The sequence below is a fragment of the Hipposideros armiger genome, unplaced genomic scaffold (genome assembly GCF_001890085.2).
Source record: "Hipposideros armiger isolate ML-2016 unplaced genomic scaffold, ASM189008v1 scaffold_724, whole genome shotgun sequence".
Classification (NCBI taxonomy): domain Eukaryota; kingdom Metazoa; phylum Chordata; class Mammalia; order Chiroptera; family Hipposideridae; genus Hipposideros; species Hipposideros armiger.
The window spans coordinates 829,184-852,184 of record NW_017732074.1 but is presented as its reverse complement, the minus strand read 5'-3'; the positions used below and the strand labels follow the sequence as shown (position 1 = coordinate 852,184).

At 49.9% G+C, this 23,001-nt stretch overlaps 3 protein-coding genes across 3 annotated transcripts; 2 read left to right on the top strand and 1 right to left on the bottom strand.

Moving 5' to 3' along the window:
• Positions 1–44: 44 nt before the first annotated feature.
• On the top strand, positions 45–7,611 carry LPCAT4 (lysophosphatidylcholine acyltransferase 4). The gene is made up of 14 exons (XM_019627222.1): positions 45–291; positions 1,576–1,718; positions 2,054–2,274; positions 2,649–2,761; positions 2,884–2,944; positions 3,234–3,292; positions 3,485–3,519; positions 4,082–4,136; positions 4,260–4,342; positions 4,601–4,726; positions 5,078–5,210; positions 6,401–6,499; positions 6,825–6,981; positions 7,243–7,611. The coding sequence occupies exons 1-14, from the start codon at positions 178–180 to the stop codon at positions 7,395–7,397; spliced, it is 1,554 nt and encodes a 517-aa protein (XP_019482767.1). The 5' UTR covers positions 45–177; the 3' UTR covers positions 7,398–7,611.
• A 138-nt stretch (positions 7,612–7,749) lies between these two features.
• Positions 7,750–20,919, bottom strand: NUTM1 (NUT midline carcinoma family member 1). Its single transcript, XM_019627206.1, has 8 exons — positions 20,851–20,919; positions 19,089–19,210; positions 16,142–16,847; positions 13,389–13,517; positions 12,113–12,249; positions 11,340–11,626; positions 10,950–11,063; positions 7,750–10,623 (listed from the first exon to the last, which is right to left on the bottom strand). The coding sequence occupies exons 2-8, from the start codon at positions 19,102–19,104 to the stop codon at positions 8,665–8,667; spliced, it is 3,348 nt and encodes a 1,115-aa protein (XP_019482751.1). The 5' UTR covers positions 19,105–19,210; positions 20,851–20,919; the 3' UTR covers positions 7,750–8,664.
• Positions 20,876–21,687, top strand: NOP10 (NOP10 ribonucleoprotein). Its single transcript, XM_019627207.1, has 2 exons — positions 20,876–21,010; positions 21,306–21,687. Exons 1-2 carry the CDS (start codon positions 20,957–20,959, stop codon positions 21,444–21,446), a joined length of 195 nt encoding a protein of 64 aa, XP_019482752.1. The 5' UTR covers positions 20,876–20,956; the 3' UTR covers positions 21,447–21,687.
• The last annotated feature ends 1,314 nt before the right edge of the window (positions 21,688–23,001 follow it).

Genomic DNA, 23,001 nt, shown 5'->3' with positions numbered 1-23,001 from the left:
ACAACGCGGGCCGGGCCGCGCCGCCTGCTCCCCGCCCCTCCGCGCCCGGCACCAGGCGGGGCCCGGGCCAGAGCGCTGCCGCCGCTCTGCTGCAGCCGCAGCTGCTGCTCTGCTGAGCGAGGCCGGGGGCCGGGCTGAGAGGCCAGGGCGCCCTCCTTCCCACCTTCTCCCGCCGCTATGAGCCAGGGAAGTCCGGGGGACTGGCCCCCACTCGAGCCCACCTCCGGACCCTCCGCTCCCCCCAACCCCTTCGTGCATGAGTTACATCTCTCCCGCCTCCAGAAGGTTAAGGTAAGGTGTGGGAGGGGGGTGTCGGGAGGGCCCGTGGGGATAGGAGAAAGAGATCGTTTAGAGCCCTGGCAAAGGTGGGGATGGGACTCCGGAAAGGAGGTGGATGAGAGCCTTGCGGAGCGGGGGGTGCGCACGTGGGGGTGGCGGGGGTGGGGTGAGCTAGGGGTCCTGGAGAGGACGCGGCCCTGGGCGATAGGCAAGCTCCAAGGTGTGGAAGAATTGACGAGGTAATGATGAAGGACAGCAGGGGACTCGGGTAGGAGAGATGGAGGATTCTGGGGAATGCGGATTACATCCTGCGGAGGCCCACGGGCTAGGACAGAGCTGGAGGCTACGGAAAGCCGGGGGTGGGGGCAGGGGCGTGCTGAATGCTTCTGGGAGGCTCAGAATCAGAGGAAACGGGTTTCTGGGCCCGGAGCCTGCGCCCCTGTGCCCTTCCAACGCCCCTTCTTCCCACTTCCCCCCCCACCCCGCACTGCAGCACCTCCTGGTGTGTGTGGGGGGGAGCCTGAGAAGGGGGGTGGCCACAGGAAGTGCAGGGTCGCACCAACCCAGCGGAACTGATGAGTAGTGTGAGGAGTGTCCAAGGTTTCTGCAGCCATCACCTCCCCTGAGGCGGCGACCTCCTGAGGCTCGGTTTGTTTACCTGCGCTCTCCCCAGGGCCGCCCATGAAGTCACCGTGGCTCCTGGCAACCCCTACCCTGCGAAGTAGGGGCTGAGTTCTTCTCTCCCGCGTCCTCCAGTACTAGGGAAGTGCTTGGGCAGAACTAGAGACTGGCCTGCGGCCTGAAAAGTGGACCTCTGTGGGTTCCAACCTCTGTGTGTTCCAACCTTCCGCCTCCCAGGCCCAAAGTGGAAAGAACCATGCACCTGGTTTGGAGCTATTTATGGAATGGGACGTGGAGGAGAAAGAAATACCTCTAGCCTGCTCCACATCAAATACTGTGCTGGTGCTTTCACACGGGTTATCATTAAATCCTCTTAACAGCCTTTCCAAGTGCTAGATGCGTGCGCTTTATGACACTAGATTTTATAGATGGGATGGGGACCAACTGAAAGATGGGAAAATGAGGCTCTGATCCTATTAATCTTGTATCCTCTTGCCCTCGTTGGTATCATCATCCCACCTTGGATTCCAACCCCCCTCCTGTTCCCACACCACCTGGCACCTGCTCTGCAGTGGGTGGTGGTTCTGTGCTCCTGTGTCTGTCCTTGTGGGACAGGGGGATCCTCGGAGGGAGCATCTCCCGGTCCTGAAATAGCCTTCTCTCCCACCTCTGCAGTGCTGCCTCCTAGGGGCACTGCTGGCCCCCATCCGAGTGCTTCTGGCCTTTATCGTCCTCTTTCTCCTCTGGCCCTTTGCCTGGCTGCAAGTAGCTGGCCTGACTGAGGAGGAGCTTCAGGAGCCACTTACAGGATGGAGAAAGTAAGTGGGGGATCAGCCACCAGAAACCCTGCTTCTCACTTCTCTTTCCTGCTGTTCATTCTGCTCCCTCTGAGAAGAAGAGGAGGGGGGGGGTTCTGAAGCTCTCATCCCCAGCCTGGAGAGGCGAGACGAGTCCGCCAGGCTCAGACCTGGTACCCAGGACCTCAGCACTAAGTGATGTGCCCTGATATGTCCCACAGTAGCTAGAGACTTCCACCTCTTGGCCAGAGTAATAGAGGGCAAAAGAAGGATACCTGCTTTCCTGGGTGCCAAAGCCTGGGGGTGAGTGAGGGTCAGACTTGCTGCCTCCCCTGACGCCCCACCTTGCCCTGCAGGACTGTGTGCCACAACGGGGTACTGGGGCTCAGCCGCCTGCTCTTTTTCCTGCTGGGCTTCCTCCGGATTCGTGTTCGGGGCGAGCGGGCCTCTCGCCTTCAAGCCCCTGTCCTTGTTGCCGCCCCCCACTCTACTTTCTTTGACCCCATTGTTCTGCTGCCCTGCGACCTGCCCAAGGTTGTATCCCGAGCTGAGAACCTTTCTGTGCCTGTCATTGGAGGTGAGAGAGTGAAAGAGGGATCAAGGGGAGAGATGACAACTCTGGGGAAAAAACAGGAATCAGATGGACACGCTCTGGAGAGAACTGGCCTCAAGGTTGGGAAGGGGGGAAAAGTTAGAAGAGATATTGACCGATGCAGGCACATGAAATGTAAATGAACATCATTTGTGATCCTGCCTCTTAGAATCTGAAGGCTGGGGCTTCATTAAAGAGGGTGTTGAAGGGAGCTCTGGTCAGTTCCCTAAAAGGACAACATACAATAAAAGGAGGGTCCCCAGGGCAAAGAGATAACTGAGAAGCATCTCCTGTTGAGGACGGGGAGGCTGCAGGTGTTAATGCCCCCAGGTAGGAACCTTGTATCCTCTGGACCCCAGCCCTTCTTCGCTTCAACCAAGCCATCCTCGTATCCCGGCATGACCCGGCTTCTCGGCGCAGAGTGGTGGAGGAGGTCCGAAGGCGGGCTACCTCAGGAGGCAAGTGGCCCCAGGTGGGTAAGAGTCGCAGGACTCTCTTCTCACCTTTTGTGTGTTCCTGAAGAGGCTTCACTTTCCTGTCTGCTCCCCTTCAGCCTACCCTACCTCATTCTGGTCTCTTGGCTTTTTCCCCCAGGTACTATTCTTTCCTGAGGGCACCTGTTCCAACAAGAAGGCTTTGCTTAAATTCAAACCAGGTGAATAAAACGATAGCGGGTGGTCGGGCTGTAGGGAAAAGGAGCCTCAAATTTGGAGAGGGACTCTGGAATAACCCAAGAAGTGGAGTGGGCGGAGGAGTGGGAGACAGGGAATCACCCACCTAGCTGACGCGGAGATGTCGCAAAAAGTTAGAGAGGAAATTATCAATGAAACGGAGCAAGGCCAGATCTCATTTGAGCACTGGTGCAGACCCCTACACTTCACGCCCTCTAGCTACCGCCATGTACTAACCTCTGCCTGGGGGGTGGGGGTGGAAATGGGATTTAGGCGCCTTCATCGCAGGGGTCCCTGTGCAGCCCATCCTCATCCGCTACCCCAACAGTCTGGTGAGTCTTAGTCCAAGGAGGGGGGAGGGGGAACACGAATTCACCCTAATAGGTGAAAACTGTTACGTGCCATGATGGGATGTGCATGTTAGGGTGGGGCCAGGGCGGGGCCAGCCTCTGCTTAAAGAGGATTAGCCAGTTGCAGGGAAGAAAATGAATGCTTTTCTCCCTTCACCTCTGTTTTTCCCATAGGACACCACCAGCTGGGCATGGAGGGGCCCTGGAGTGTGAGTTTGGGTGTGAGGGTGTGAGGGTGGGGAGCAGGGTCCATCAGAGAATTCCTGACCCATCTTTCAATCTCCAGCCCAAGCAAATGGCCCTTCATTCTCGAACAAGAGGTCTCTAGAGAAGGAGATACCTGTTTCCCACGGTTTTGTTCTGACCTCCTGGTGTGATCTGGAGTGCTTTCAGTGATCCCACCTAATCATTCCTGCTGTGATCATAGCTCCTTTTAACTTATTTTCCTGTTTCTAAGTGATTTTCTCCCTCAGTCCTCCCTTCCTGAGACACACACCCCACCCCCAGGCTTGCCTCTTGCCCTTTCTCGGGTTACTCAAACCTCCTCTCACCTGCAGTTCTTCCTCTGCCATATCCCTGCAACATTTCTCACTTTGCCTGCCACCTTTCTGGCCCTTCCCTTTTCTCCCAACTGCACATTTACCCAGCTGACTATATGGCTAGGAGTCCATTTTTATATACTGGCGGGTAGAAATTCCCCACGCCCCTATTTGGGGTGAGAGGAGCCCATAGTGAGAGATTAGTGAGCATCTGAGGTCTCTCTTCTCTTAGACTCAAAGTCCTCTGGCTCACAGCCGCTCAGCCCTGCAGCATCGTGGATGTGGAGGTATGACCCCATGGGTGGGGGGGGAGAGTGGACATCTGCTCACCGCTGAAGCTTCGGGAAAAGAGGGTGGAAGTGGTCACCCCTAGCTTTGAGGTCCTGATGAGGAGTGTGTGTGTGTTTCAGTTCCTCCCTGTGTACCACCCCAGCCCGGAGGAGAGCAGGGACCCCACCCTCTACGCCAACAATGTCCAGAGGGTTATGGCACAGTGAGTGTTCCACAAAGCATTTCCTGGAGCAGATATGCAGAGCAAAGGGACTACAGGTGGGGGTGGAGGGCTGAGGTTTGGAGGCAAACATGGGGGAGTGGGCAGTGGGAAGGGCTATTAGACAACTGAGACTGGAAGGAGACGGGAGTTGAAGGGACCTAATGTCCACCTCCTAGTCAGCAGGTCAGTCAGTAATGAACCCTCAGAAGATTCTTCCGCCTCGCTCCCTCTCCATCCCATCCCTTTTCATCCTTGTAGGGCCCTGGGCATTCCAGCCACCGAGTGTGAGTTTGTAGGGAGCTTGCCCGTGATTGTGGTGGGTCGGCTGAAGGTAGCATTGGAGCCACAGCTCTGGGAACTGGGAAAGGTGCTTCGCAAGGCTGGGTAAGTGACCTTGAAAATGAGGGTGTGGGTAATGTCATGTATAGACAGAAGAAAAGGGAGAAATGGGAAGGACAAAGGAAAGTCTTTTGAAAAGAAGAAAAAAGTGAGAAGATAGAGGAATTTTTTAAAAGATAATGGAGTAAAATGAAGGAGGAAAAAAGAAAGCTATGTAATAACCCTGGTGATAAAAGCAGGAATGGATCTCAAGGGACTATGAGTCAAAGTATACCTTAGAAAAACACGAGAGATACCTGTGCTGGATAACCCTTAGGGCTGGGACTAAGGTCCTGCTGGGTGGTATGCCCAGAAAGAAACTGAGTCAGCTCTCTGCCTTCAACCATTTCATTGTAGGCTGTCCCCTGGCTATGTGGACACTGGGGCAGAGCCAGGCCGGAGCCGAATGATCAGCCAGGAAGAGTTTGCCAGGCAGCTGCAGCTCTCTGACCCACAGACAGTGGCTGGTGCCTTCAGCTACTTCCAGAAGGTAAAGGAGCTGGGATGCAGAGTGCAGGGCTCAGGATTTAAGGATGATATCTGAATGGCCACGTCAGTCTCATTGGATGGCCAATTTGGAGTCTGCACTGGATATTATAACAGCTATTGTCAGATTGCCATCTTCTAAGATCTACTGGGGATTCTTTTTTTTTTTTTTTAATAGAGTATCCATTGCATTGCAGAGCAATGTTTTAACTTGTGGGGAGGAACAATGGAGAAATCATCAGTCAGTGAGGTCCATAAATTTCTGAAACCACTTTAGAGATTGGCAAAGATCATATGACCTTGTGGGACACTGCGTGAGTGTTTCAGAGAAGAGCCATGAAGGTTAGGTGGGAAGGTGACATGGCGGGGACAACACTGGACAGCTTACATGGATAAGAGAGTGAGACCCAGAAGCATTTGCAATACTTAGGCAAATATTTAAAAATATCCCACAGCTTCTCTGGGGAATCCCTGAACTTTCTTAAGAATCTTGGCAAACTATATTCCTGGGACTTAACCAGGTTTTCCTGTCAAATTATAATAAGATTGTCCCAGAAGTTTCTTAATGTTTATGAACAACCACCAGTGGTTCCACAGAGCTCTTTTTGATCTAAGATGCAGACCATGGCTCTCAGCGTCCTCTGAAGGGACAGAGAATGACCAGATGTGTTGATTCCTTAGATTGGGACAGACTGTCCCTGAAAGGAGCCTCCCCACTTAGCAAAACCTGAACGCCATGGTCCCCCATAGAGTTGTCAGGGTAGACATCCTTGGGCTTTTTGCAAGAAATGATTCCAGTGGCCCCCTTTTAGTCTGCTGGACCAGTTCTCCCACATAGGATGAGTCAGGAGAGAACCAGTTTTTCCAGCCTGGGGGCTAGGAATGCCCTCGATGGTATGTCAGAAACTTACTGGTAACTTCTGCATTCCTGAGGGATTCCCTGACATTCCTAGGAGACCCTTTTATCGGAGAGCTTTGCCACCAGGTCACTTGGGGGACTAGCTTGAGCAAAACCGTGACCTGAGAGAATTATCAGGGATCCTGGAACGTTTAGGGCACACGGTTCTGAAGGAAGCAGACACAGGACACACGCACACCCGCCCACCCTCTACTGAGAAGAGAAGCCAAAATCCAGAAAAGGAGGGAGGCTGCAGGGTTGGTCCACATTGCCCTGGTTTCTCTTTCACCCTCCAGGATGCCAATGGTTTGGTGGACTTCCGAGATGTGGCCCTTGCACTGGCAGCTCTGGATGGGGGCAGGGACCTGGAGGAGCTAACTGTCCTGGCCTTTGAGGTATGAGGGCGGGGGTGAGGGTGGGTGGGGAGGAATAGTGGTTATGCCCACCCCACCCAGAAGCCTGTGTGGTGTGCTATTACCAGTAGCTTCTAGATAGTAGATGGCTTGCCATACACTCCGTTGCCACACACTGCAAAGCCCCAGTGTGTCTATGTGGAGGCATAGCTGGGAACAGGGAAAGGGCAGCAGCTCGGAAGTTAGAATTCTCCTACAGAAAGGACCCAGACCTGTGCTCTGCATTCATGGAAGCGGAGGAGCCTGTGGGGCAGTGTGGGGCGATGGCATGAAGAGAGGGCTTCACTGGTGTCTCTTTCTCTCTCAGCTCTTTGCCGAGGAGCAAGGAGAGGGGACCAGCCGCCTGCTGTACAGAGATGGCTTCAGCACCATCCTGCACCTGCTGCTGGGGTCACCCCGCCCTGCTGCTGCCACTTTGCATGCCGAGCTGTGCCAGGCGGGACCCTGCCAAGGCCTCTCCCTCTGTGAGTCACTGCCTTCTCAGCCCACGTGGGCACCGTCAGCACTGGGCTGGGAGGGGATATGACCTGGTGGCCAGTGCCAGGGGTCAGAACATCTGAGAGGTGAGGATGGGAGGAGCCGGCTGGGAAGGCAGAAAAAGTGTAAACTTAGATCTGAGGAGTGAAGCAGAGATGAGAAGGACAGGACATACCATTTCTGAGAAATGCAGGGCATCCTCTTCCTCTCCTTTTTTACTTTTCCCCGTCTCACTCTTACCTGTCCAGGTCAGTTCCAGGACTTCTCCCTCCGTGACCCGCTCCATGGGAAGCTTTTCAGCACCTACCTGCACCCCTCCCAGACACCAAATGCCTCATCCCCAGGCAGCCCCGCTGCTCTGGCCAATGGGACTGTGCACGCACCCAAGCAGAAAGGCGACTGAGTGCCTGGACCTCCCCAGCTCGCATCCGGCCCTCAGACTCAGGGCAGCGCCAGGGGCCGCCCCCGGGCCTCAAGTCCTCTCTGCTCCTGCTTGATTTTTTTGTTATTGTTGTTTTTTTAAGTTGATTTTCATTTTTTGTTTGTTTGGTTTTTTTGTAAGAAACTATTTTATATATAAATATATATCTATATCTATTTAAAAAAGAACGAAGCCCCGTCACATTGGTGGTATCCTTAGCTGGGAAGGAAAGGGATTAATGGTGGCCGGCTGCCCACTGGGCAACCCCGAAGGTTCCCGAGGTCAGTCCTCTTGGCCACAGATGGATGAATCCTCTTGACTTGCAGCTGCACAGGGTGCTTTCCTGCACAGAAATCGTACGACTCTCATATCCTTCCCTCGTGGTATCACGCCCCATATACACACATTTTAACAGGCTTCCTCATGAACCTCTGCAGCCTGTTCCCTCTTGCTCTGTTCTCATTAGAGACTGAAAAATAGCTCATTACCATTCCATATTTAACATCCTCCTGAGATTGATGCCTCCTCTCTGCAAGTCAGACCAACCACATGGGAGGGTTTTTCTGCCACGGGATGAGTTGAGGATGTTGAAATATCCCTTCTGTCCAACCTTTCTTCAAGGAAGAAGAAAACAAGGCGCTCCTAAAGAGGGGTGCTATGTCTAGACACAGTTACAGAAAGTTAGGCTTAGAAAATGAGATACCTATCCCAGAGATCTGACAGGTAAGAAAAGGAAAGCCTCTCTTAACATGTATAGACTTTTAAAGGGAGACAGGTAATGACAGGCTGTCCAGAGAAGCCCTCCCAACAGCCAAGTGCAAACCTTTGATGAAGGGAGGAATGAAGTGCTCACTGGGGACTGCTCAGTGTTGGGGCTTCCCAAAGCCTAGATGAGGCTGAAGGCTGTCAATCTGTAGAATCCAGAGCCACTCCACCTTATCTTTACAGCATCTTACCCCACCTAAATGAGCACATGGAGAGTATTTTCCAACAACAACAAAAACCTTTATTCATTTTTTTCCCCATACAACTCCTTCCAAAGGTACTTCCCCCTCACCTCCCACCCAAGGCACCACCACCAACCTAGCCTGTCTGACCTTCCTCCCCACACTCAACTTTTGCAGAAACACAAAACGGTTAAGAACAAGTTCCTGGTTGGTATGCGGCTTGGGTGAAATCTGGGGGGTGGAGGGGGGGAATGGTGACGCTTTAGGGACTGGTATGAGGGATAGGATGGTCCTGCTGTTGCCTACTTGCTACGACGTCGTCTCTTCCTTCTGCCCGTGGTGCAACTGTCACGTCGCCTTTTACGAGGCTTTGAGGGTCCAACCACTCCTTGAACCAGAGGTTTCTCCCCAGAGACCTCAAGTTGCGCTCCCAGGTAGGGCCTCTTTTCAGCAGGGACTGGACCTCCAACTAGAGCTTGCTTCCTAGACTTGGCAACAGGATATGGAGGTTGGCCGAGGCCTCTTGCCTCCACAGAGAGGGAATGAGATGCTCTCTGGACCCTCCAGCCTCCTGTGGAGGACCAGCCTGAGACAGGGTGAGGACTGAGAGGGGGATCCCTTGGTGACAGGCTCAGTTTAGAGGCCAAGAGGTAGGCAAAGTGGGAGAGTTCCTCATCTTCCTCCCCCTCCTCCTCTCCTTTGGCCCCACCTGCTGAAATGCATGTTTCACTAACAGGAGAGGCTTCTTTCAGAACTGAGGCATCCTTGGTTCCACATTGAGGGGAAGTGCTCCCCAGGCCCTGGGGAGATGTGGATTTGGGGCTCCCTTGCGCGTAAGACTCTTGATTCACTGGTAAGGGAGCAAGCTCTGTAGGTGTGGACAAATCAGTGCCTTGCTCCCTGCCCTCTCCTTGGGGGTCATAAGAATTGCAATGTGGCAGGCAGGTTTCCTCACTGGCCTCGAGCTGGAGGCCACAGGCATCTGCAACATCTAGTATGTTGCTGTGGTCTGCGGTTTCCAACAGAAAAGACAGGGAATTGCCTTCGCTCCCTGCCTCCTGGCTGGCCTCAGGGAAGGAGGAGGCATCCTGGGTCCCCAGAATAAGGACATTGCCTCGACATGCAGGCAGGTGGGTTTCTTTGGAAACCACTGTGGAGCCAGGAATACTGCTTTCCAGCGAGAGAAGGTAACCGTCAGCCCACAGATCACTGGGCTCCTGTGTAGTCTCGGGGCTCTGTTCTCTATTTTCTTTAGGCCTCAAGGCCCAGCTATGGTTTCTCTTTTCTAGGACAGCTGTGGCATCCGTGCCGCCACAGGGATCGGCACTGCTCCCCACATCCCCAAATGTGGTTTCTCCAGGACCCAGAGAAGTGTTTCTGGAGCCCAGTGCCTGGCAGTCTCCCTGGTGCTCAGGCACACATTCCCCACCATGGAAGTTGTCTATGACCTCGAAGGGCAACTCCAAGCCTATGGCATCCATCTCCCTGCTGAGCCACAGTCCTGGACTGAGAGGGGAGGCCCCGTCCCCGTCCCTGTCCCCAGCTGCTCTGGAAGGGCTCTGCTCATAACTCTGAGGACCTCTGTCATCTCCCCACGTGGCTCCTGAAGAGCCTTCCTGGGGCACTGCAAACAGCCCCTCCTCTTGAGGCACTCCACTCCCCACTATCTCTTGTTCTGTCTGCAACCCCAGGACCTGCTTTTCTAACCTCTGTTCTTGCAGAGGAGCCGGCTCTGCAAGTCCAACATCCAAACTGGGAACCATCTCAAGCTGGGGTTCTCCCTGCCAGCCAAGGGGCAGAGCCTCGGAAGTCCTGTTAGCCACCAGGGCATGCTCAGGGGAGCCAGCACCCCCCAGGTAGTCATTCTGATGTGGGGATATCTGGTTTGTAACCTTCCTAGGCCCTCTTCTCTTCGTACCTAAAGACCCTCCAGTTCCCTGTGGAGCTGCAAGCTCTAGCTGCAGGTCCCAGCTGCTGGGGGATGGTAGGGTGTTCCCGTTCCCGTGCATTCCCTTTAGGCCATCTAGGGCCCGTTTCTGCCCACTGTGCACTTTTTTTGCCCTCTTTCCTGGGGGAGCAGGCTTTCCAAGGCGAACGGGACCCCCAGCCACCCGAAGCCCAGGTAAGGGCCGAAGTCTCCCACCCCCATCTTCATCCTCGTCAGAAAAGAAGGGACTTGAGTCAGATTGAACTCCACTGCAACTTGGAGGTGCTTCAGCATTCTCTTCCTCCTCCAAGGCCAGGAGTCGCTTCTGGACCAGCTGGAAGGAGAATGGACAAATACCGTGCTGCACATGATTGTCGGAGGGGTGACTGAGTAGGTGGTGAGGAGATGGTACTTGGGCAGGGCAGAGAATGCAAGCAAGTGGCTTAAGTGACACATAACGTAGCTCTTCTTTTCCCCCTTCTTGGGCCTTATTCCCATGCTTTGAGCCCTTACACTCCCCTTTTCCTGTGTGTCCTCAGTCCTTTACCTACTTGTTACGTGTAAAGCCCAATCCTAAAGCTGTTCATCTCCAGAAATCATACCGTCCAACACAGGCATGCGAGCTTCTTGTTCTGATAATTCCCTACCCCCAAAATTTACCTGGGCAAGACTGAGTCTTTCTTCTTTCTCCAGCTCCTCAATCAAGGCCAAGGGATCCCTCTGTTCTGGGGATATTAGAGCTGTCAGAAATTGAGGGTGAATGACAGCTTCCACCTGGGGAACAGAAGGAAAAGGGATGTGAGTCTGACAGGAGATAACCTGTGAGCCAAGAAGCTCTAGAGAAGCCATGAGCCCCTGACCCCCATCTCCCAGGTTATAAACCATGACCAGCTACACACATTCACACGCATGTGTACATACACACACACACGTTTCTCAGTATGGAATAGAGCCTAGCTCCTAACTGCCTGAGGCAGAACCCTAGACTTAGGTTCCCTGGAGTTCCCACCCCAGGGTCTGCTAGAAATCAGACATCCAGACCCAGCCCACCTTGGAGACAAAGGCCTCCTGAGAACACAGCTCATCAATGTAGCTCAGGAGACCTGGATCTGGAAGCATCCCTTCCTCCTGCTGCTGCTCTTCTTCCTCTTCCTGTCTTCCATCTGGCTCCCCAGTGGCCAAGTGACTCCCCATCAGCCCGTCCATGATGTCAGCATACTCTTTCACAGCTTCTGGTGGGATCTCTTTGGGTGCCTCAGGAACTGGAGGCCTCTGGGTTTTGCGCTGCCGCCGGCGGGGGGCCCGGGCCTTGGAAGCTTTCTTCTTGGGAATATACGCTAAGGGGAGTGATGGAAAACAGAAATGGAAAGTGGCACAGAGACGAGAGCTTCTGCCTCCCAGCCCTGTGGGAGTACACTGAAATGGCTCTAGGCTGGACCAGACCACCCTGAAAAGTACCAGCCATAGGAAAAGATTGAGGAGCTGGAGGGGCTGAGAGAGTCACTATGAAGAATCTTGGAACCTGTGAAATTCCAAGAAGTCCCCTGATCCAGCCCCCATTTCTCAGACCAATGAGGTATTATGGGGTGCATTTATAATCTCAGAGAGTAGTTGGTTACTTGGCCAAAATCAATACCTAGTTTGGGACCAAGGGAACCTAGGAACCCAGCCTCCTGTGTTGTCCTGTTTGTACATCAAATGCCACTTACTGGAGGGAAAGTGACAGAAGCAAGGGTAATGCCTCCCCTACCCCGTGACTGGTTTCTGTATGCCTTCCTTTTGAGCCTTTGGCCTAAGGCTCCTGTTAGAGCTGGTAGCTTTACCTGGCTGCTGACAAACCTCAGGGGCCAGGGGCCCCGGAGGATCAAGTTTCAGAGGGGCTGCAGGAGGCAGGGCCTGGGACCCATTCATCAGCTGTGCGTTCTGAATCTGCATCTCCTCGGCCTCAAACTCCATGAACCTGCAGAAAGGGAGGAAGGCCTGGGCAGTGCTGAGGTGAGACCCATCAGAAACCCAGACACCAGGAAGGACCTGCTCACAGATGGCCAAATAACAGTTCTGGTGAAACCTCACAAGGTCACCACATAGTCTATTCTCCTACAGTTGTCACTTAGGAAAGCTTGCTAAGAAAATGAATAGTCTAGAGTTTGTAAGCTTCTCCAGGACAGAGCCATGGCTTCTACTTCTTTTTCATACCATATCTCACCCAGCATCACGGAGGGTATACAGCAACAATTAATACAGACTTGTTGAATTTGATCCAGCCTATGCCACAGCCTGGTGGGATCCCACAAGTAGGCTCCTCAAGGACCCATCTACCCCTGCCTACAACCATAAAAAAAAATGGCTGAAATCTTGAAGCAGGGCATGGGGTTGCAAGTCAAAGCAGTTCCCACCAGGAGGCACTGCTGAGATCCAGGAGTCCCGAGACTAGGACTGGGCCCTGCTTGGAAGGAACATGGGTCCAGAAGATCTGGAGGAGAACATGGAAGCTAAGCTTGGAGGAGAGGGTTCATTTTCCTCAATTATTTTGTTAACAAAGGAGATAATCCTAGAGAAGTGGGGGATATGAGCCAGGAGATCATGCTGGGCATCTAGGACCCTGGCTTCCCCTGACCAACATCTATAAGAACCAGCCCCTTCCTGGGATGACAGGGATAAACAATTTCTGTGCCACTATTTCCAGAGAAGGAGTGGTCCCAAGGTCTGCATCCATAGCCACTTGCTACCTGGTCAGTGAGATAGGAAAGAACCTGCCTAATGGGGCTTACCTCCTCATTGCTAGGTCCCTTCAGCACGGAATTTTTATACCAACCAAGCTCCAATCCCATCCTAAGAGCTTCAATATCAAGGCTGCTATATAATTCAAGATCTAGAAAAAGGAGCGCTTCCAGGTGGAGATAGGACAGAAAAACTCTAGCGCCAAAGTGATGAAAGAAGTAGCAATGATCCAGGAAACCCTATCCCAGTCTACACCCGTCTTCCTAGAACCCCTTCTAATAATCACCCATATACCCTGACTCAAGCCTCTCTTAACCTGCCCCCAACTCTCTCAGCCACACAGCCCCCACTGGGAGAATGAAAGTTTGTCAGACTCACTTTTCTGCCATCTCATAAAAGATCATCCGGTCAAAGTTGCTGGTGTGCTCCCACTCCTGCACGGCCCTTGGCAGTCCCTCTTCCAGGGTCATAGTGGGCTTCAGCCGGGCCAGGGAACGAAGCACTGGGCTAAAGCCCACATTGGGTCAGTCACATTCTACAAGTGTCCCCCATCCACCTGTCCTGATACTGTCCTAATATACACACCCTGCCCTTCAGATCCAGTGCCCCTCTCTGTCACATCCCACTTCCGATTAGGTTTTCAGACTCCCAACTTACCGTCCATTGACCATCCTGGCCTTTCTTCCCACTGACATTTACAAATCTCACACAAAATCAAACAGGTGATTCTTCTCCCCATCTTTTGAGATCAACCACCCTTAATTCTCACAGTGCTGTCCTTAACTAAACATTAGGAAGAAAGTACTCATGTTATTAAATTAATGGGTTTCATTGTAAAATAGGCTTAACCCTCCCTGCCCAAAAAGGCTTTTTGCATTTTAGAAAAGGCACTCACTAACCCAAATGAATCTCTAATTAAAGGTTGTGTGTTTTTATTTGTTGTTTTTTACGTGTTTTTTGCCTCCGGGATATCCCTCACTCACAAATATCAATACTCTTTAAGCAATTTGTGATTCATTTTTGCCTCCCTTACTTCCTAAGACCTCAAACTTTATTGTGCTAAGGATCACCTGGCGAACTTGTTGTAAATATGGATTCCAGTGCCCCAGGATCCCAGGACTGATACCAGCTTCCAAGGTGATTGTTGCAAAGGGTCTGGGCTGCACGTTGGGGGAGACCCTGCCCAGAGCCCCTAAGTGTAGAGAACAGGAGTAGGCCAAGACCAAACGCAGTGCTGTCTCAAGAGTTAGAAATTCAGCCTGCCAGCCTCCAAGAAAGAAGTCAGCTGTCTGGAGAAAGCCGGGAGTAGGTAAGATGATCTATACTTATTACTTCGGGGGGAGACTTGATTTATTCTCTCCAGAGTCAAAGTGGAAAGGGTGATTCCTTTAAGAGTTCATCCACTTACCAAAAAAAAAGAAAAAAGAAAAAAGCATCAGTAATCTTCCATTATAAAATATAATTCAAAAACGAGATTCAAGTTGCACTAGCAACAAAAAGTGATTTATAGTTTCAATGCAATTCCAAACAAAATCCTGAGAGACTTTCATGGGATTTGATTTTATATTCCTAAAATTAATATGGAAAAATCAATGATTCTACCAATAAAAAAAAATAAAGTTTTAAAGAAGAAAAAGAAGTTTAGCCACTGGAGGAAAAACGTGCATTTTTTTTTAATCCAGTAAAATGCGGTATGTGTTCTGTAGTAGTTTACACAAAATGTTGAGGGTATAGTTCAGTGAGAGAGGCAACAGGTCTGCATGGGAAGAGAAAGTTCCCCAGACGGCCAATGACTCTGTTTTATAAACACAAGAGAGCCCATGACCCTGGGCTCCTTGGCTAAGCATCCACTCACTCTTCAGCAAGAGATTTTGGCCTTTTGAGTTCTTTTCCTCTTCTAGATCACCTTTTTATAATAATATTAATAATAACAACAGCAGCAGCAGCAGGGGCCATTTAGTGAAGCATTCTCTGTGCCAGGCATCTGCTAAGCACTTCACATACATTAACTCATTTCATCTTCTCAGCAACCCCCTGAGATAGGTATAATTATCCCCTTTCTAGGTGAGAAAACTAAGGGGAAAGATATGGAATGTCAAGCCCAAGATCCCAACTCTAGAGAGTGGTGGAGCCTAGGCCCTTGACCTAATAAGCAAGCTCTCCCACTGACCCATTTCAACTTGAAGTCTCCTGAATAAAATAGGGGCAGTAGAGGGGGTGACACACAGAAGGTCCTTTGCCTGGCCCCACACCGTCCTCTCTCACAGGAATGGGTCAGGGCCCAGCACTCCTCATCCTGGCCAGTTTGGATGGTTCAACTCAATGTCATAAGTGCCAAACTGGGAAAAGTGCCAAACTGGGATAAGTGCCAAAGGTATTAAAATAGAACAAGGGGACCCTGGCACTTGGTGTCAAAGACCTAAGTTCCAATCATATGACAGGAAACCTCTCTGAGCTTCAGTGTTCTTATCTATAAATGAAGAGTACCATAAAAATGCTTGCCTGAACTTACAGGGTTGTAAGCATCATATCCTGAAGACACCTGAACGTTTGCTAAAAACTGAGAAGTCGGGGGGTGGGGCGGGCTGAGTGGCTCAGTTGGTTAAAAGCATGAGCTCTGAGCAACACGGTCGCTGGTTGGATTCTCACATGGGCCAGTGAGCTGCGCCCAAGCTGAGCTGCCAACAGGTGGTAGGATGGTTCAGCTGGTGAGAGAATGTGCTCCTAACAACAAGGTTGCCGGTTTGACTCCCGCATGGAATGGTGGGCTGCGCCCCCCGCAACTAAAATTGAACACGGCACCTTGAGCTGAGGTGGATGGTGACTGGACTTGGAGCTGAGCTAGCTGCGCCCTCCACAACTAAGATTGAAGGACTACTTGGCTGTTTCCCTTCCCCAATTCTCCAACACTGTTCCCCTTCCCCAATTCCCCAATAAAATCTTTAAAAAAATAAATGAGAAATGGGCAAAGAGGCTTATCATCATCATCATCATCATCATCATCATAGCATCTCCATCACCCCCATGACCTGCCCCTGAATAGTACTACATAGCCTAACCTCTTTTGTCCATCCCAAAGCCCTCCTTATTTAAAAGCCCTAGGATAATTAATCTCAGGTCTCCCCACTTACATAAGAAAGCAGGAAAGAGCTTCTGCATCAGGACTCTGGGATAAGTGCCTCCGGGCCAAGGCTTTGTAGCACTGCCAGCGTCGGAAGTTCTCATAAACACCCTTGGAGGTATAGGAGAGGTCACCTAGTGAGGGCTTGGATTGGGCGGCTGGCAGACCTCCTCCGGTTGCCCCATGTGACCCTGGCCAACCCTTTTCTGGGAGCACAGTGGGGGCCAGTTGGGAAGCTGGTGGTGTAGTCTGAACAGGAAAGCCTGGGAGGCCCTCCTGGCTCACCCCAACAGCCTTAGTGGGCAGAAGGGTCTTCATGTGAGAGGTTGTCACAAACTGAGGGGGAGGACCTTCGAGGCCCCCACAGGGAGCATCTGAGGCAGTCCAATTGAGGGCAGTCGGAAAAAAGATAAAGTTCTGAGTTTGAGAGGACTCAGCTGGCCCCACTTCTGTCTTGACTTTGACAATGACTTTGCCAGCTCCAGCCCCACTGTGGCCAGGGCCCCCATCCTCTGTCACCAACATTGCGCTAGGGAAAGCAGAGAGCATCAAAGAGTTGCTTGGAGAGAAAGCTGAAGGCACGAGGGGCTGTGCAGGCAGCTCCCAAGGTGGTGGTTCTGGTGAGCCAGGAGCAAGTGGCGGAAAGGGAAGTGCAGAGAAAGGAGGTAGAGCAGTGCCCGGTTTCAGGGTCGTATCTGGTCCAAGCAATGGAGATGCTGTTGAGACAAAGAAAAGAGGGAGTGCAGCAGTAGAAAAGTAGACCAGAGCTACATTATCAGAGTTCCACTTTAGTCATGGAAGAATCAGAGGTCTGATTCTCAACAGGTAAGGAAGGGTATATATGGAGGGGGAACTTGCGTAGTTTGCAAGTGATTTTGATGTTCCTTACTCCTGGCTGAAAATGATTGCACTAGAGAAGTTGCAGTGACTCTTGGACCCATGAGCTTATACTCCATAACACATTCCACACAACATACAGATACATCTGGAATGCACATTCCTACAAATTCCAAACCCATTCAAACCACCTGAACTCTGCTGCCAGCTGCTCTGTGGTCCCTGACACCACTCACAGAAGTGCTGTTCCCAGGATTAGATGTTTGGTTCTCAGAAATTTTGTTATATAATTGCCAAGAATAACTAGAGCTAAGGGCCGAGATATGGGCAAGGGGAGTGGGGCGTGTGGGAAGGAGGTTTCCAGAGCTTTAAGTAGTTTAAAATTTGGTGAGGCAGACTATCTGTGGTCCCTCTGCGTGGAGCTCCTATCAGAAACTTAGGATCCACCAAGAACAAGGCACTGACAATGAAGTCTGAAACACAGTACCTGCTAAGAAGGAGCTATGTGGACTCTAGTCAGAGACCGAGGATAAATACATAAAATGTTACTTAATTAATCAGGACATGTGTCTCCTAGGACTTTTTATAATTATAATAGATCATCTGCCTAATTTCATGCTACTCTCCTCCCCCTCTTATAAAGAATATTCCACTGGCAAACTAACAACACTCAGCTTCCGCTTCCTGACCATGATGAAAGAGACACGGACTATGAGCCAACGTGTCATCGCAACCATAGAGCAGAGGGCCAGGAGTACTCCACGAAGTTCAGATACAATGAAACAGATCTGAAGGCCTGAGCTTCACAAAAAGTAGAAAAATTGTGAGCTTCTCAGGGAAGCCCCAGCTCTCATTCTGGCTGGAGTGACTCACCTCCCCTTGCCCTGAGGGAATCAAGGAAAACTGCTCCCTGAGCTGAAAGTGACGCCACCTCTGGGGCTGGAAGGAGCCTTGAAGCTCTGAGCAGATGCACTTATAGTACCTTCCACGCTAGCTTTCAGGAGGATATTTTCTACAGACTTGGCAACAGATAACCCCCGCTGAATAGCTTCTCCACCCCCACTCCATGCCCCATCCCCCAATACTTCGAGGGTGGCCCCAGCTCAGTTCCCTCAGGGCAAAATTCTAGAGTAAGCTTCAATTACCTAAAGAAGGCCCAGGTTGGGCCGGCCGAGTGGCCTGATGGTTAAGAGCTCGCTTGGGACGCCAGAGGGCCCGGGTCAGATCCCACATATGAGGGCCAGTGACACTGCCCTCTACAGCTAAGATGCTGAACAACAGCTCGACCTGGAGCTGGGCTGCCCTGAGTCGCCAGCGACAGCATAGGCTGCAGTCCCTGTGGCAGTGGGTTGCCATGGGCTACCGTGTGTAGCCAGCAGCCAGCGTGAGCGGCCAGCAGCCGCAGTGAGCGGCCGTCCAGAAGCCGGCGACTGATCTGCCTCGCCCGGGAAGAGCACAATGATAGTGCCAACATGGGCCAGTGAAGCAACATCCTCCACAACTAGACTGAAGAACAAAANAACAGCAACTTGTCTGTTCCCCTTCCCCCAATTCCCCAGCACTGTTCCCATCCCCCAATTCCCCAATAAAAAAAATCTTTAAAAAAAATAAATAAATAAATAAAAATAAAGAAGGCCCAGGTTCCTGGGCCTTCCCCTAGAACCCTCTCCCTGCCACACATACCACTACCCCTGCCACACAAACACATGTTAAAGGGGTCCCTCTGCCGGAGAAGCAAGTTGCTAACTGCCATCCCTTCTCTATACCCAGCACTTTCCTCTGAGGTGCTTGCTTAGATGTCCCAGAGGGCCCTCTTACTTCCCCAGCCCCCACTTTTATATATATATATATATATATATATATATATATATATATATATATTTTATTATGAAATACACATTTTTTAGAATTAGTTTCAGCTGTACCCCCAGCCCCCACTCTTAATGGCACAAACTTATTTCTCAGCCTCTCCAAGTGTGATCTTTTTGGTGGGATCTGGTACTCTCACATCCCTCTAGGTCAGTCCAAAGAGCCCTGTTGTCCCAAGGTAAAGTGTTAAATTTGGATCTCCAAGGAGGCAGCAGGGGATGGGGTACCCTTTGTGCCACCTGCAGACTTACCTCCATCTGAAGTCATCCTCTCAGGTCTGGGTACTAGCCGTGGCTATCTGGAAGCCTCCAGGATGAGACAGTCAGGTTGAGGACCCACAGAGTGACCTGGCTCCAGTAGATACACAGGGATTCTAGGAGGGGAGGACAAAGATCAGATCAAAACAGAACTGGAATCTAGAACTCAAGGAATCTGCAGTGGGGGAGGGGGAGGGGAATGTGGGGTTGGGGTCTGGAGCTATTTGACAGCAGGCTCAGGTAAATTGGCAGTAATCAGGAGTTCCCTCCAAATCAGAGTTTGGCAACACACCTGTTGTCTGCCTCTTCAGGGCAATTTGTAAATTCTCAGATTCCCAACATTATAGTTTTACATCTCCATTTCCTACACAATTCTTCACCAGTGTATTTAGTTTTGTACCCTTAAATCGCACCCAGTTCTGTAACTGACTTCCTATTAATAGCAGGTTGTGGTAGTCCCTTGATTTAATCCAATGTTTGTTATATTTTCTGAACCAAATTCAGAACACACAGTCTGTGGACTTGGATCTGGGGAACGGAATGCTTGAAATTAGGATTGTCTGGGAAGATCCAGGGTGTTTGGTTGCTGTATGCAGATCATTTCCTTGGAAAACTGACCTGCAGTTCCCAAATAGTCCACTATTGGCTCTGCAGTCCACAGAAGGCTCAATCTTAAACCTTGGCTGAAAAGCTCCACTCTATTAAAGACTGGCATTCAGCCTAAAATTTCAAGACCAAAAAGTCCTTTTGTTTGTTAAATTATTTTTGTTTAAAAATTTTGTTAAATAATTTTAATTTTTAAAATGGGTACTACATTAGCATGATTCTAAAGTAAAAGTATACAAAAGAGTATACAGCGAGCCTCCCTCCCACTCTTTTCCTCTGGAACCGAGCTCTTTGGCCCCAAAGAAACCAATATTATGTTTCTTGTGAATTCTTGCAGAGATATTTTATACACTACAAGTAAATGCATTTTATCATTACGTTTATATTTAAAAAAGAAGTTTTCAGGTTTCCTGCTTATAAAATTAATGTATATTCCAATGTTTTTGACATTATAAATAATACTGCGAAGATCATCCTTGTAATGTTACTTGGGCTCCAATTTTCATCACTTTAAACTAGAGTCCTATAAGGAGAATTTCTACGGTCTTTAAAACATTCGAAATAACGCCCAGAAGGTATATCTTATGCTATTATTAGCTACTCACCGCTATAAGCGCTGTATTTGTGGTGAAGAGACCTGAGTTTGAATCTTGGTCCGATCACTAAAACATCACCGGTTTCATGAAATAACTTCACGCTCTCTTTGCTGTGCAGAATATTTAATACCCATCATGCACTCTTTACCGCCTATATTTTGAAATAGGGCGGGAGAACCAGATAGAAAAAGAGGGGAGGGAAGAAAAACCTTCCTTCTTTCCCTGAGGTAAAGGGGCTCTGAATCCTGGAGCTCTTTGTTGCTCCACGCACTGGATATCCACTGCCCCAGATATAGGTGTGCATCTTGCGAAAAAGACAGGATTCTATTTACTAATGTTCAACTTATAGCCATCCCTATCCCCCTCTAAAGCCGAGCAGTGTCTGGGTCACAGAGGACACACTCCATTTGTCTTAGAAAGCCTGCAAAGTTGCAACTGGGCACCAAAGTCTACAAAGTTGCAACTGGGTTGCACCTGGGCCAAGTCCTGCACTAGCGCGCCCCCTTCTGCCCAGCTGGAGAAATACCTAAAATGAACTACATTTCCCGGCATACCCTGAGAGAGCGACACTTCCGGTTATACAGGAAGGAAGTTGACAAACACGTGAGGCTGTGAGACAGAGCTGCGGACGGAGTTCGAACTTCTCACTTCAGCGTAGTCATGTTTCTCCAGTATTACCTCAACGAACAGGGAGAGCGGGTCTATACCCTGAAGGTGAGAAAAGGAAGCATGTAAATGGGCATGGCGAAAAATGTAGGTGGGAGGAGCGGTTGAGACTAGCCGCGGCGTTGCCTAGCTGAGTGAGGGGAAATAGAAAGCTGAACAGCCAGGCGTGGTAGTAGCAGGAGTGTATGATTGCATGTTTTCACCGTCGCGTCTCCTGTCTTCCTTCATATCCTTTTTCGCGCGTTCCCCTCCGCATCCCAGCCTCCATCTTCCTTATGACGCCAGTGCTTGAGTTTTCCCCACCACTCGCGTATTGAGATTATGTTCTCTCTTCCTGGAGCAGAAGTTTGACCCCACGGGACAACAGACCTGCTCGGCCCATCCTGCTCGGTTCTCCCCAGACGACAAGTACTCCAGACACCGAATCACCATCAAGAAACGTTTCAAGGTGCTGATGACCCAGCAACCGCGCCCTGTCCTGTGAGGGTCCCTTAATGTCATGCCGCTTGGTATCCCTCTGAGACTTTCCGAACCCAAGCTCTTCAATCTGTCAGCCTTGAAGCCTTGTTACCATCTTTACTCTTTGGCATCTGGTGTCGTCATTACCTTTGATCATGCTCTTGTGGGAGGCTATCATGGTAGCATACCCCTTAAAGGGAACAAGTTCGAATCTTCCTTTCGTGTTTTGACCTACTGGCTATTAAAATGATTTGAAAGAGCTCTTATTTTGTATGTTGTGGGAAGAATGAAGTTACTTAAAAAAATAAAACGCGAAGGGACACGAGAGGGAAGAGTATCCCAGGGGAACAACAATACTTGGAAGAAAATCTTAAGTCGCTGCTGTAGCAGGAATAGCGCTGTATTAGTGCTAGGAGGGTGTTGGGGAAGGGAAAGACTGGTTAAGAAAGATTTACATAATTGTCGGCATTTACAGAAAAATACCCTTGTTGTCACGCAAGTAATTTCTTGCCCATTGAAGTGATATTCTGACTTAAAATTGAAGAGTTGCTTGAACATAATAGCAACCTTATTGTAGAGAGAAGGCAGTGAATTGGAAAGCAGGAGACCAGGATTTGTTCCTCTCTGTATAACTTTAAGAAAGTCACTTAACCTATTTAGTCCCAATTTTTCCCGTCATTTCTAAGTTCTCTTCTAACGCTATATAACTGATTGGGTTCAGTGGTGGATCTTAATGTATCTACAGTGTTGTCCCACCATGGTGAATATTTACTGCCCCTCTGGAAATATTCCCAGACTTTTAATTCTCTCCATCAAGGAATTGTCTTATGTACACGTAACTTTAGATTCTCTCGGGCAGCTAACTGCTATGTGGAACTGTACGTGGATCTTAATTTAAAAGATGAGGTGTGAGATGAAGCAGAGATTTTGTTTTTCAAGCTACTGTTGGGGGTTAATAACAAAAGAAACCTGAGAGATGTCTTAGGATTTGAGCTGTCAAAGGGCAACCGTAAATTTTTAATTCAATTACTTTATATTAGAGGGATAATGAGGCAAATGGCTAGCTGGTTTTACCTCACCTTGAAAGTTAATCCGTTCATTTCCCAATCTTCTCATTCATAAGCTTTTGACATTGGATTTGAATGTTTGCTTAATACCACAGATTTAAAAATTGCTTTGTGGAGATTGTGTTCTAATTTTACAGTCTTTTTCTACTTCATCAAGATTCTAGACTCCAGAAGCAGATATAACTTAAATCAGCACAAATTTGATATATCGAGACTGGCCCTGAAAAGGATAGCTGTGTTTCTCTTGGAATCTGATGTCTGACCATCCCAGCAGAGAAGATCAGGATAGTTGTTGACTGCTGAGGGGGAAAAAAAAATCTAAAGGTGGGTCACAGTTAATAGAAGACATGATTTTCAAGTCAACTATTTACTTAAACATATGGGAATGGTGAAACGAAATACTTGTTTTCTGTCAAGCAATTTCTTATTTCTTAGACTATTCACTTACAGGTTCTTAGCATTGGGACTTTAAAGACACCCTGTCCTATTAAGGGGATAAGACTGAAGAAATGC

Excerpts from the sequence above, each read along its gene's own strand:
- LPCAT4 (XM_019627222.1), top strand. The coding sequence starts at position 178 with ATGAGCCAGGGAAGTCCGGGGGACTGGCCCCCACTCGAGCCCACCTCC. Across the intron at positions 1,719-2,053 it reads CCACTTACAGGATGGAGAAA|GACTGTGTGCCACAACGGGG; the intron begins GTAAGTGGGGGA and ends CTTGCCCTGCAG. Across the intron at positions 4,727-5,077 it reads AAGGTGCTTCGCAAGGCTGG|GCTGTCCCCTGGCTATGTGG; the intron begins GTAAGTGACCTT and ends ATTTCATTGTAG.
- NUTM1 (XM_019627206.1), bottom strand. Across the intron at positions 13,518-16,141 it reads GCTCTTTCCTGCTTTCTTAT|CCCAGTGCTTCGTTCCCTGG; the intron begins GTAAGTGGGGAG and ends TGTGGGCTTTAG. Across the intron at positions 11,627-12,112 it reads TGAGGTTTGTCAGCAGCCAG|CGTATATTCCCAAGAAGAAA; the intron begins GTAAAGCTACCA and ends CACTCCCCTTAG.
- NOP10 (XM_019627207.1), top strand. The coding sequence starts at position 20,957 with ATGTTTCTCCAGTATTACCTCAACGAACAGGGAGAGCGGGTCTATACC. Across the intron at positions 21,011-21,305 it reads AGCGGGTCTATACCCTGAAG|AAGTTTGACCCCACGGGACA; the intron begins GTGAGAAAAGGA and ends TTCCTGGAGCAG.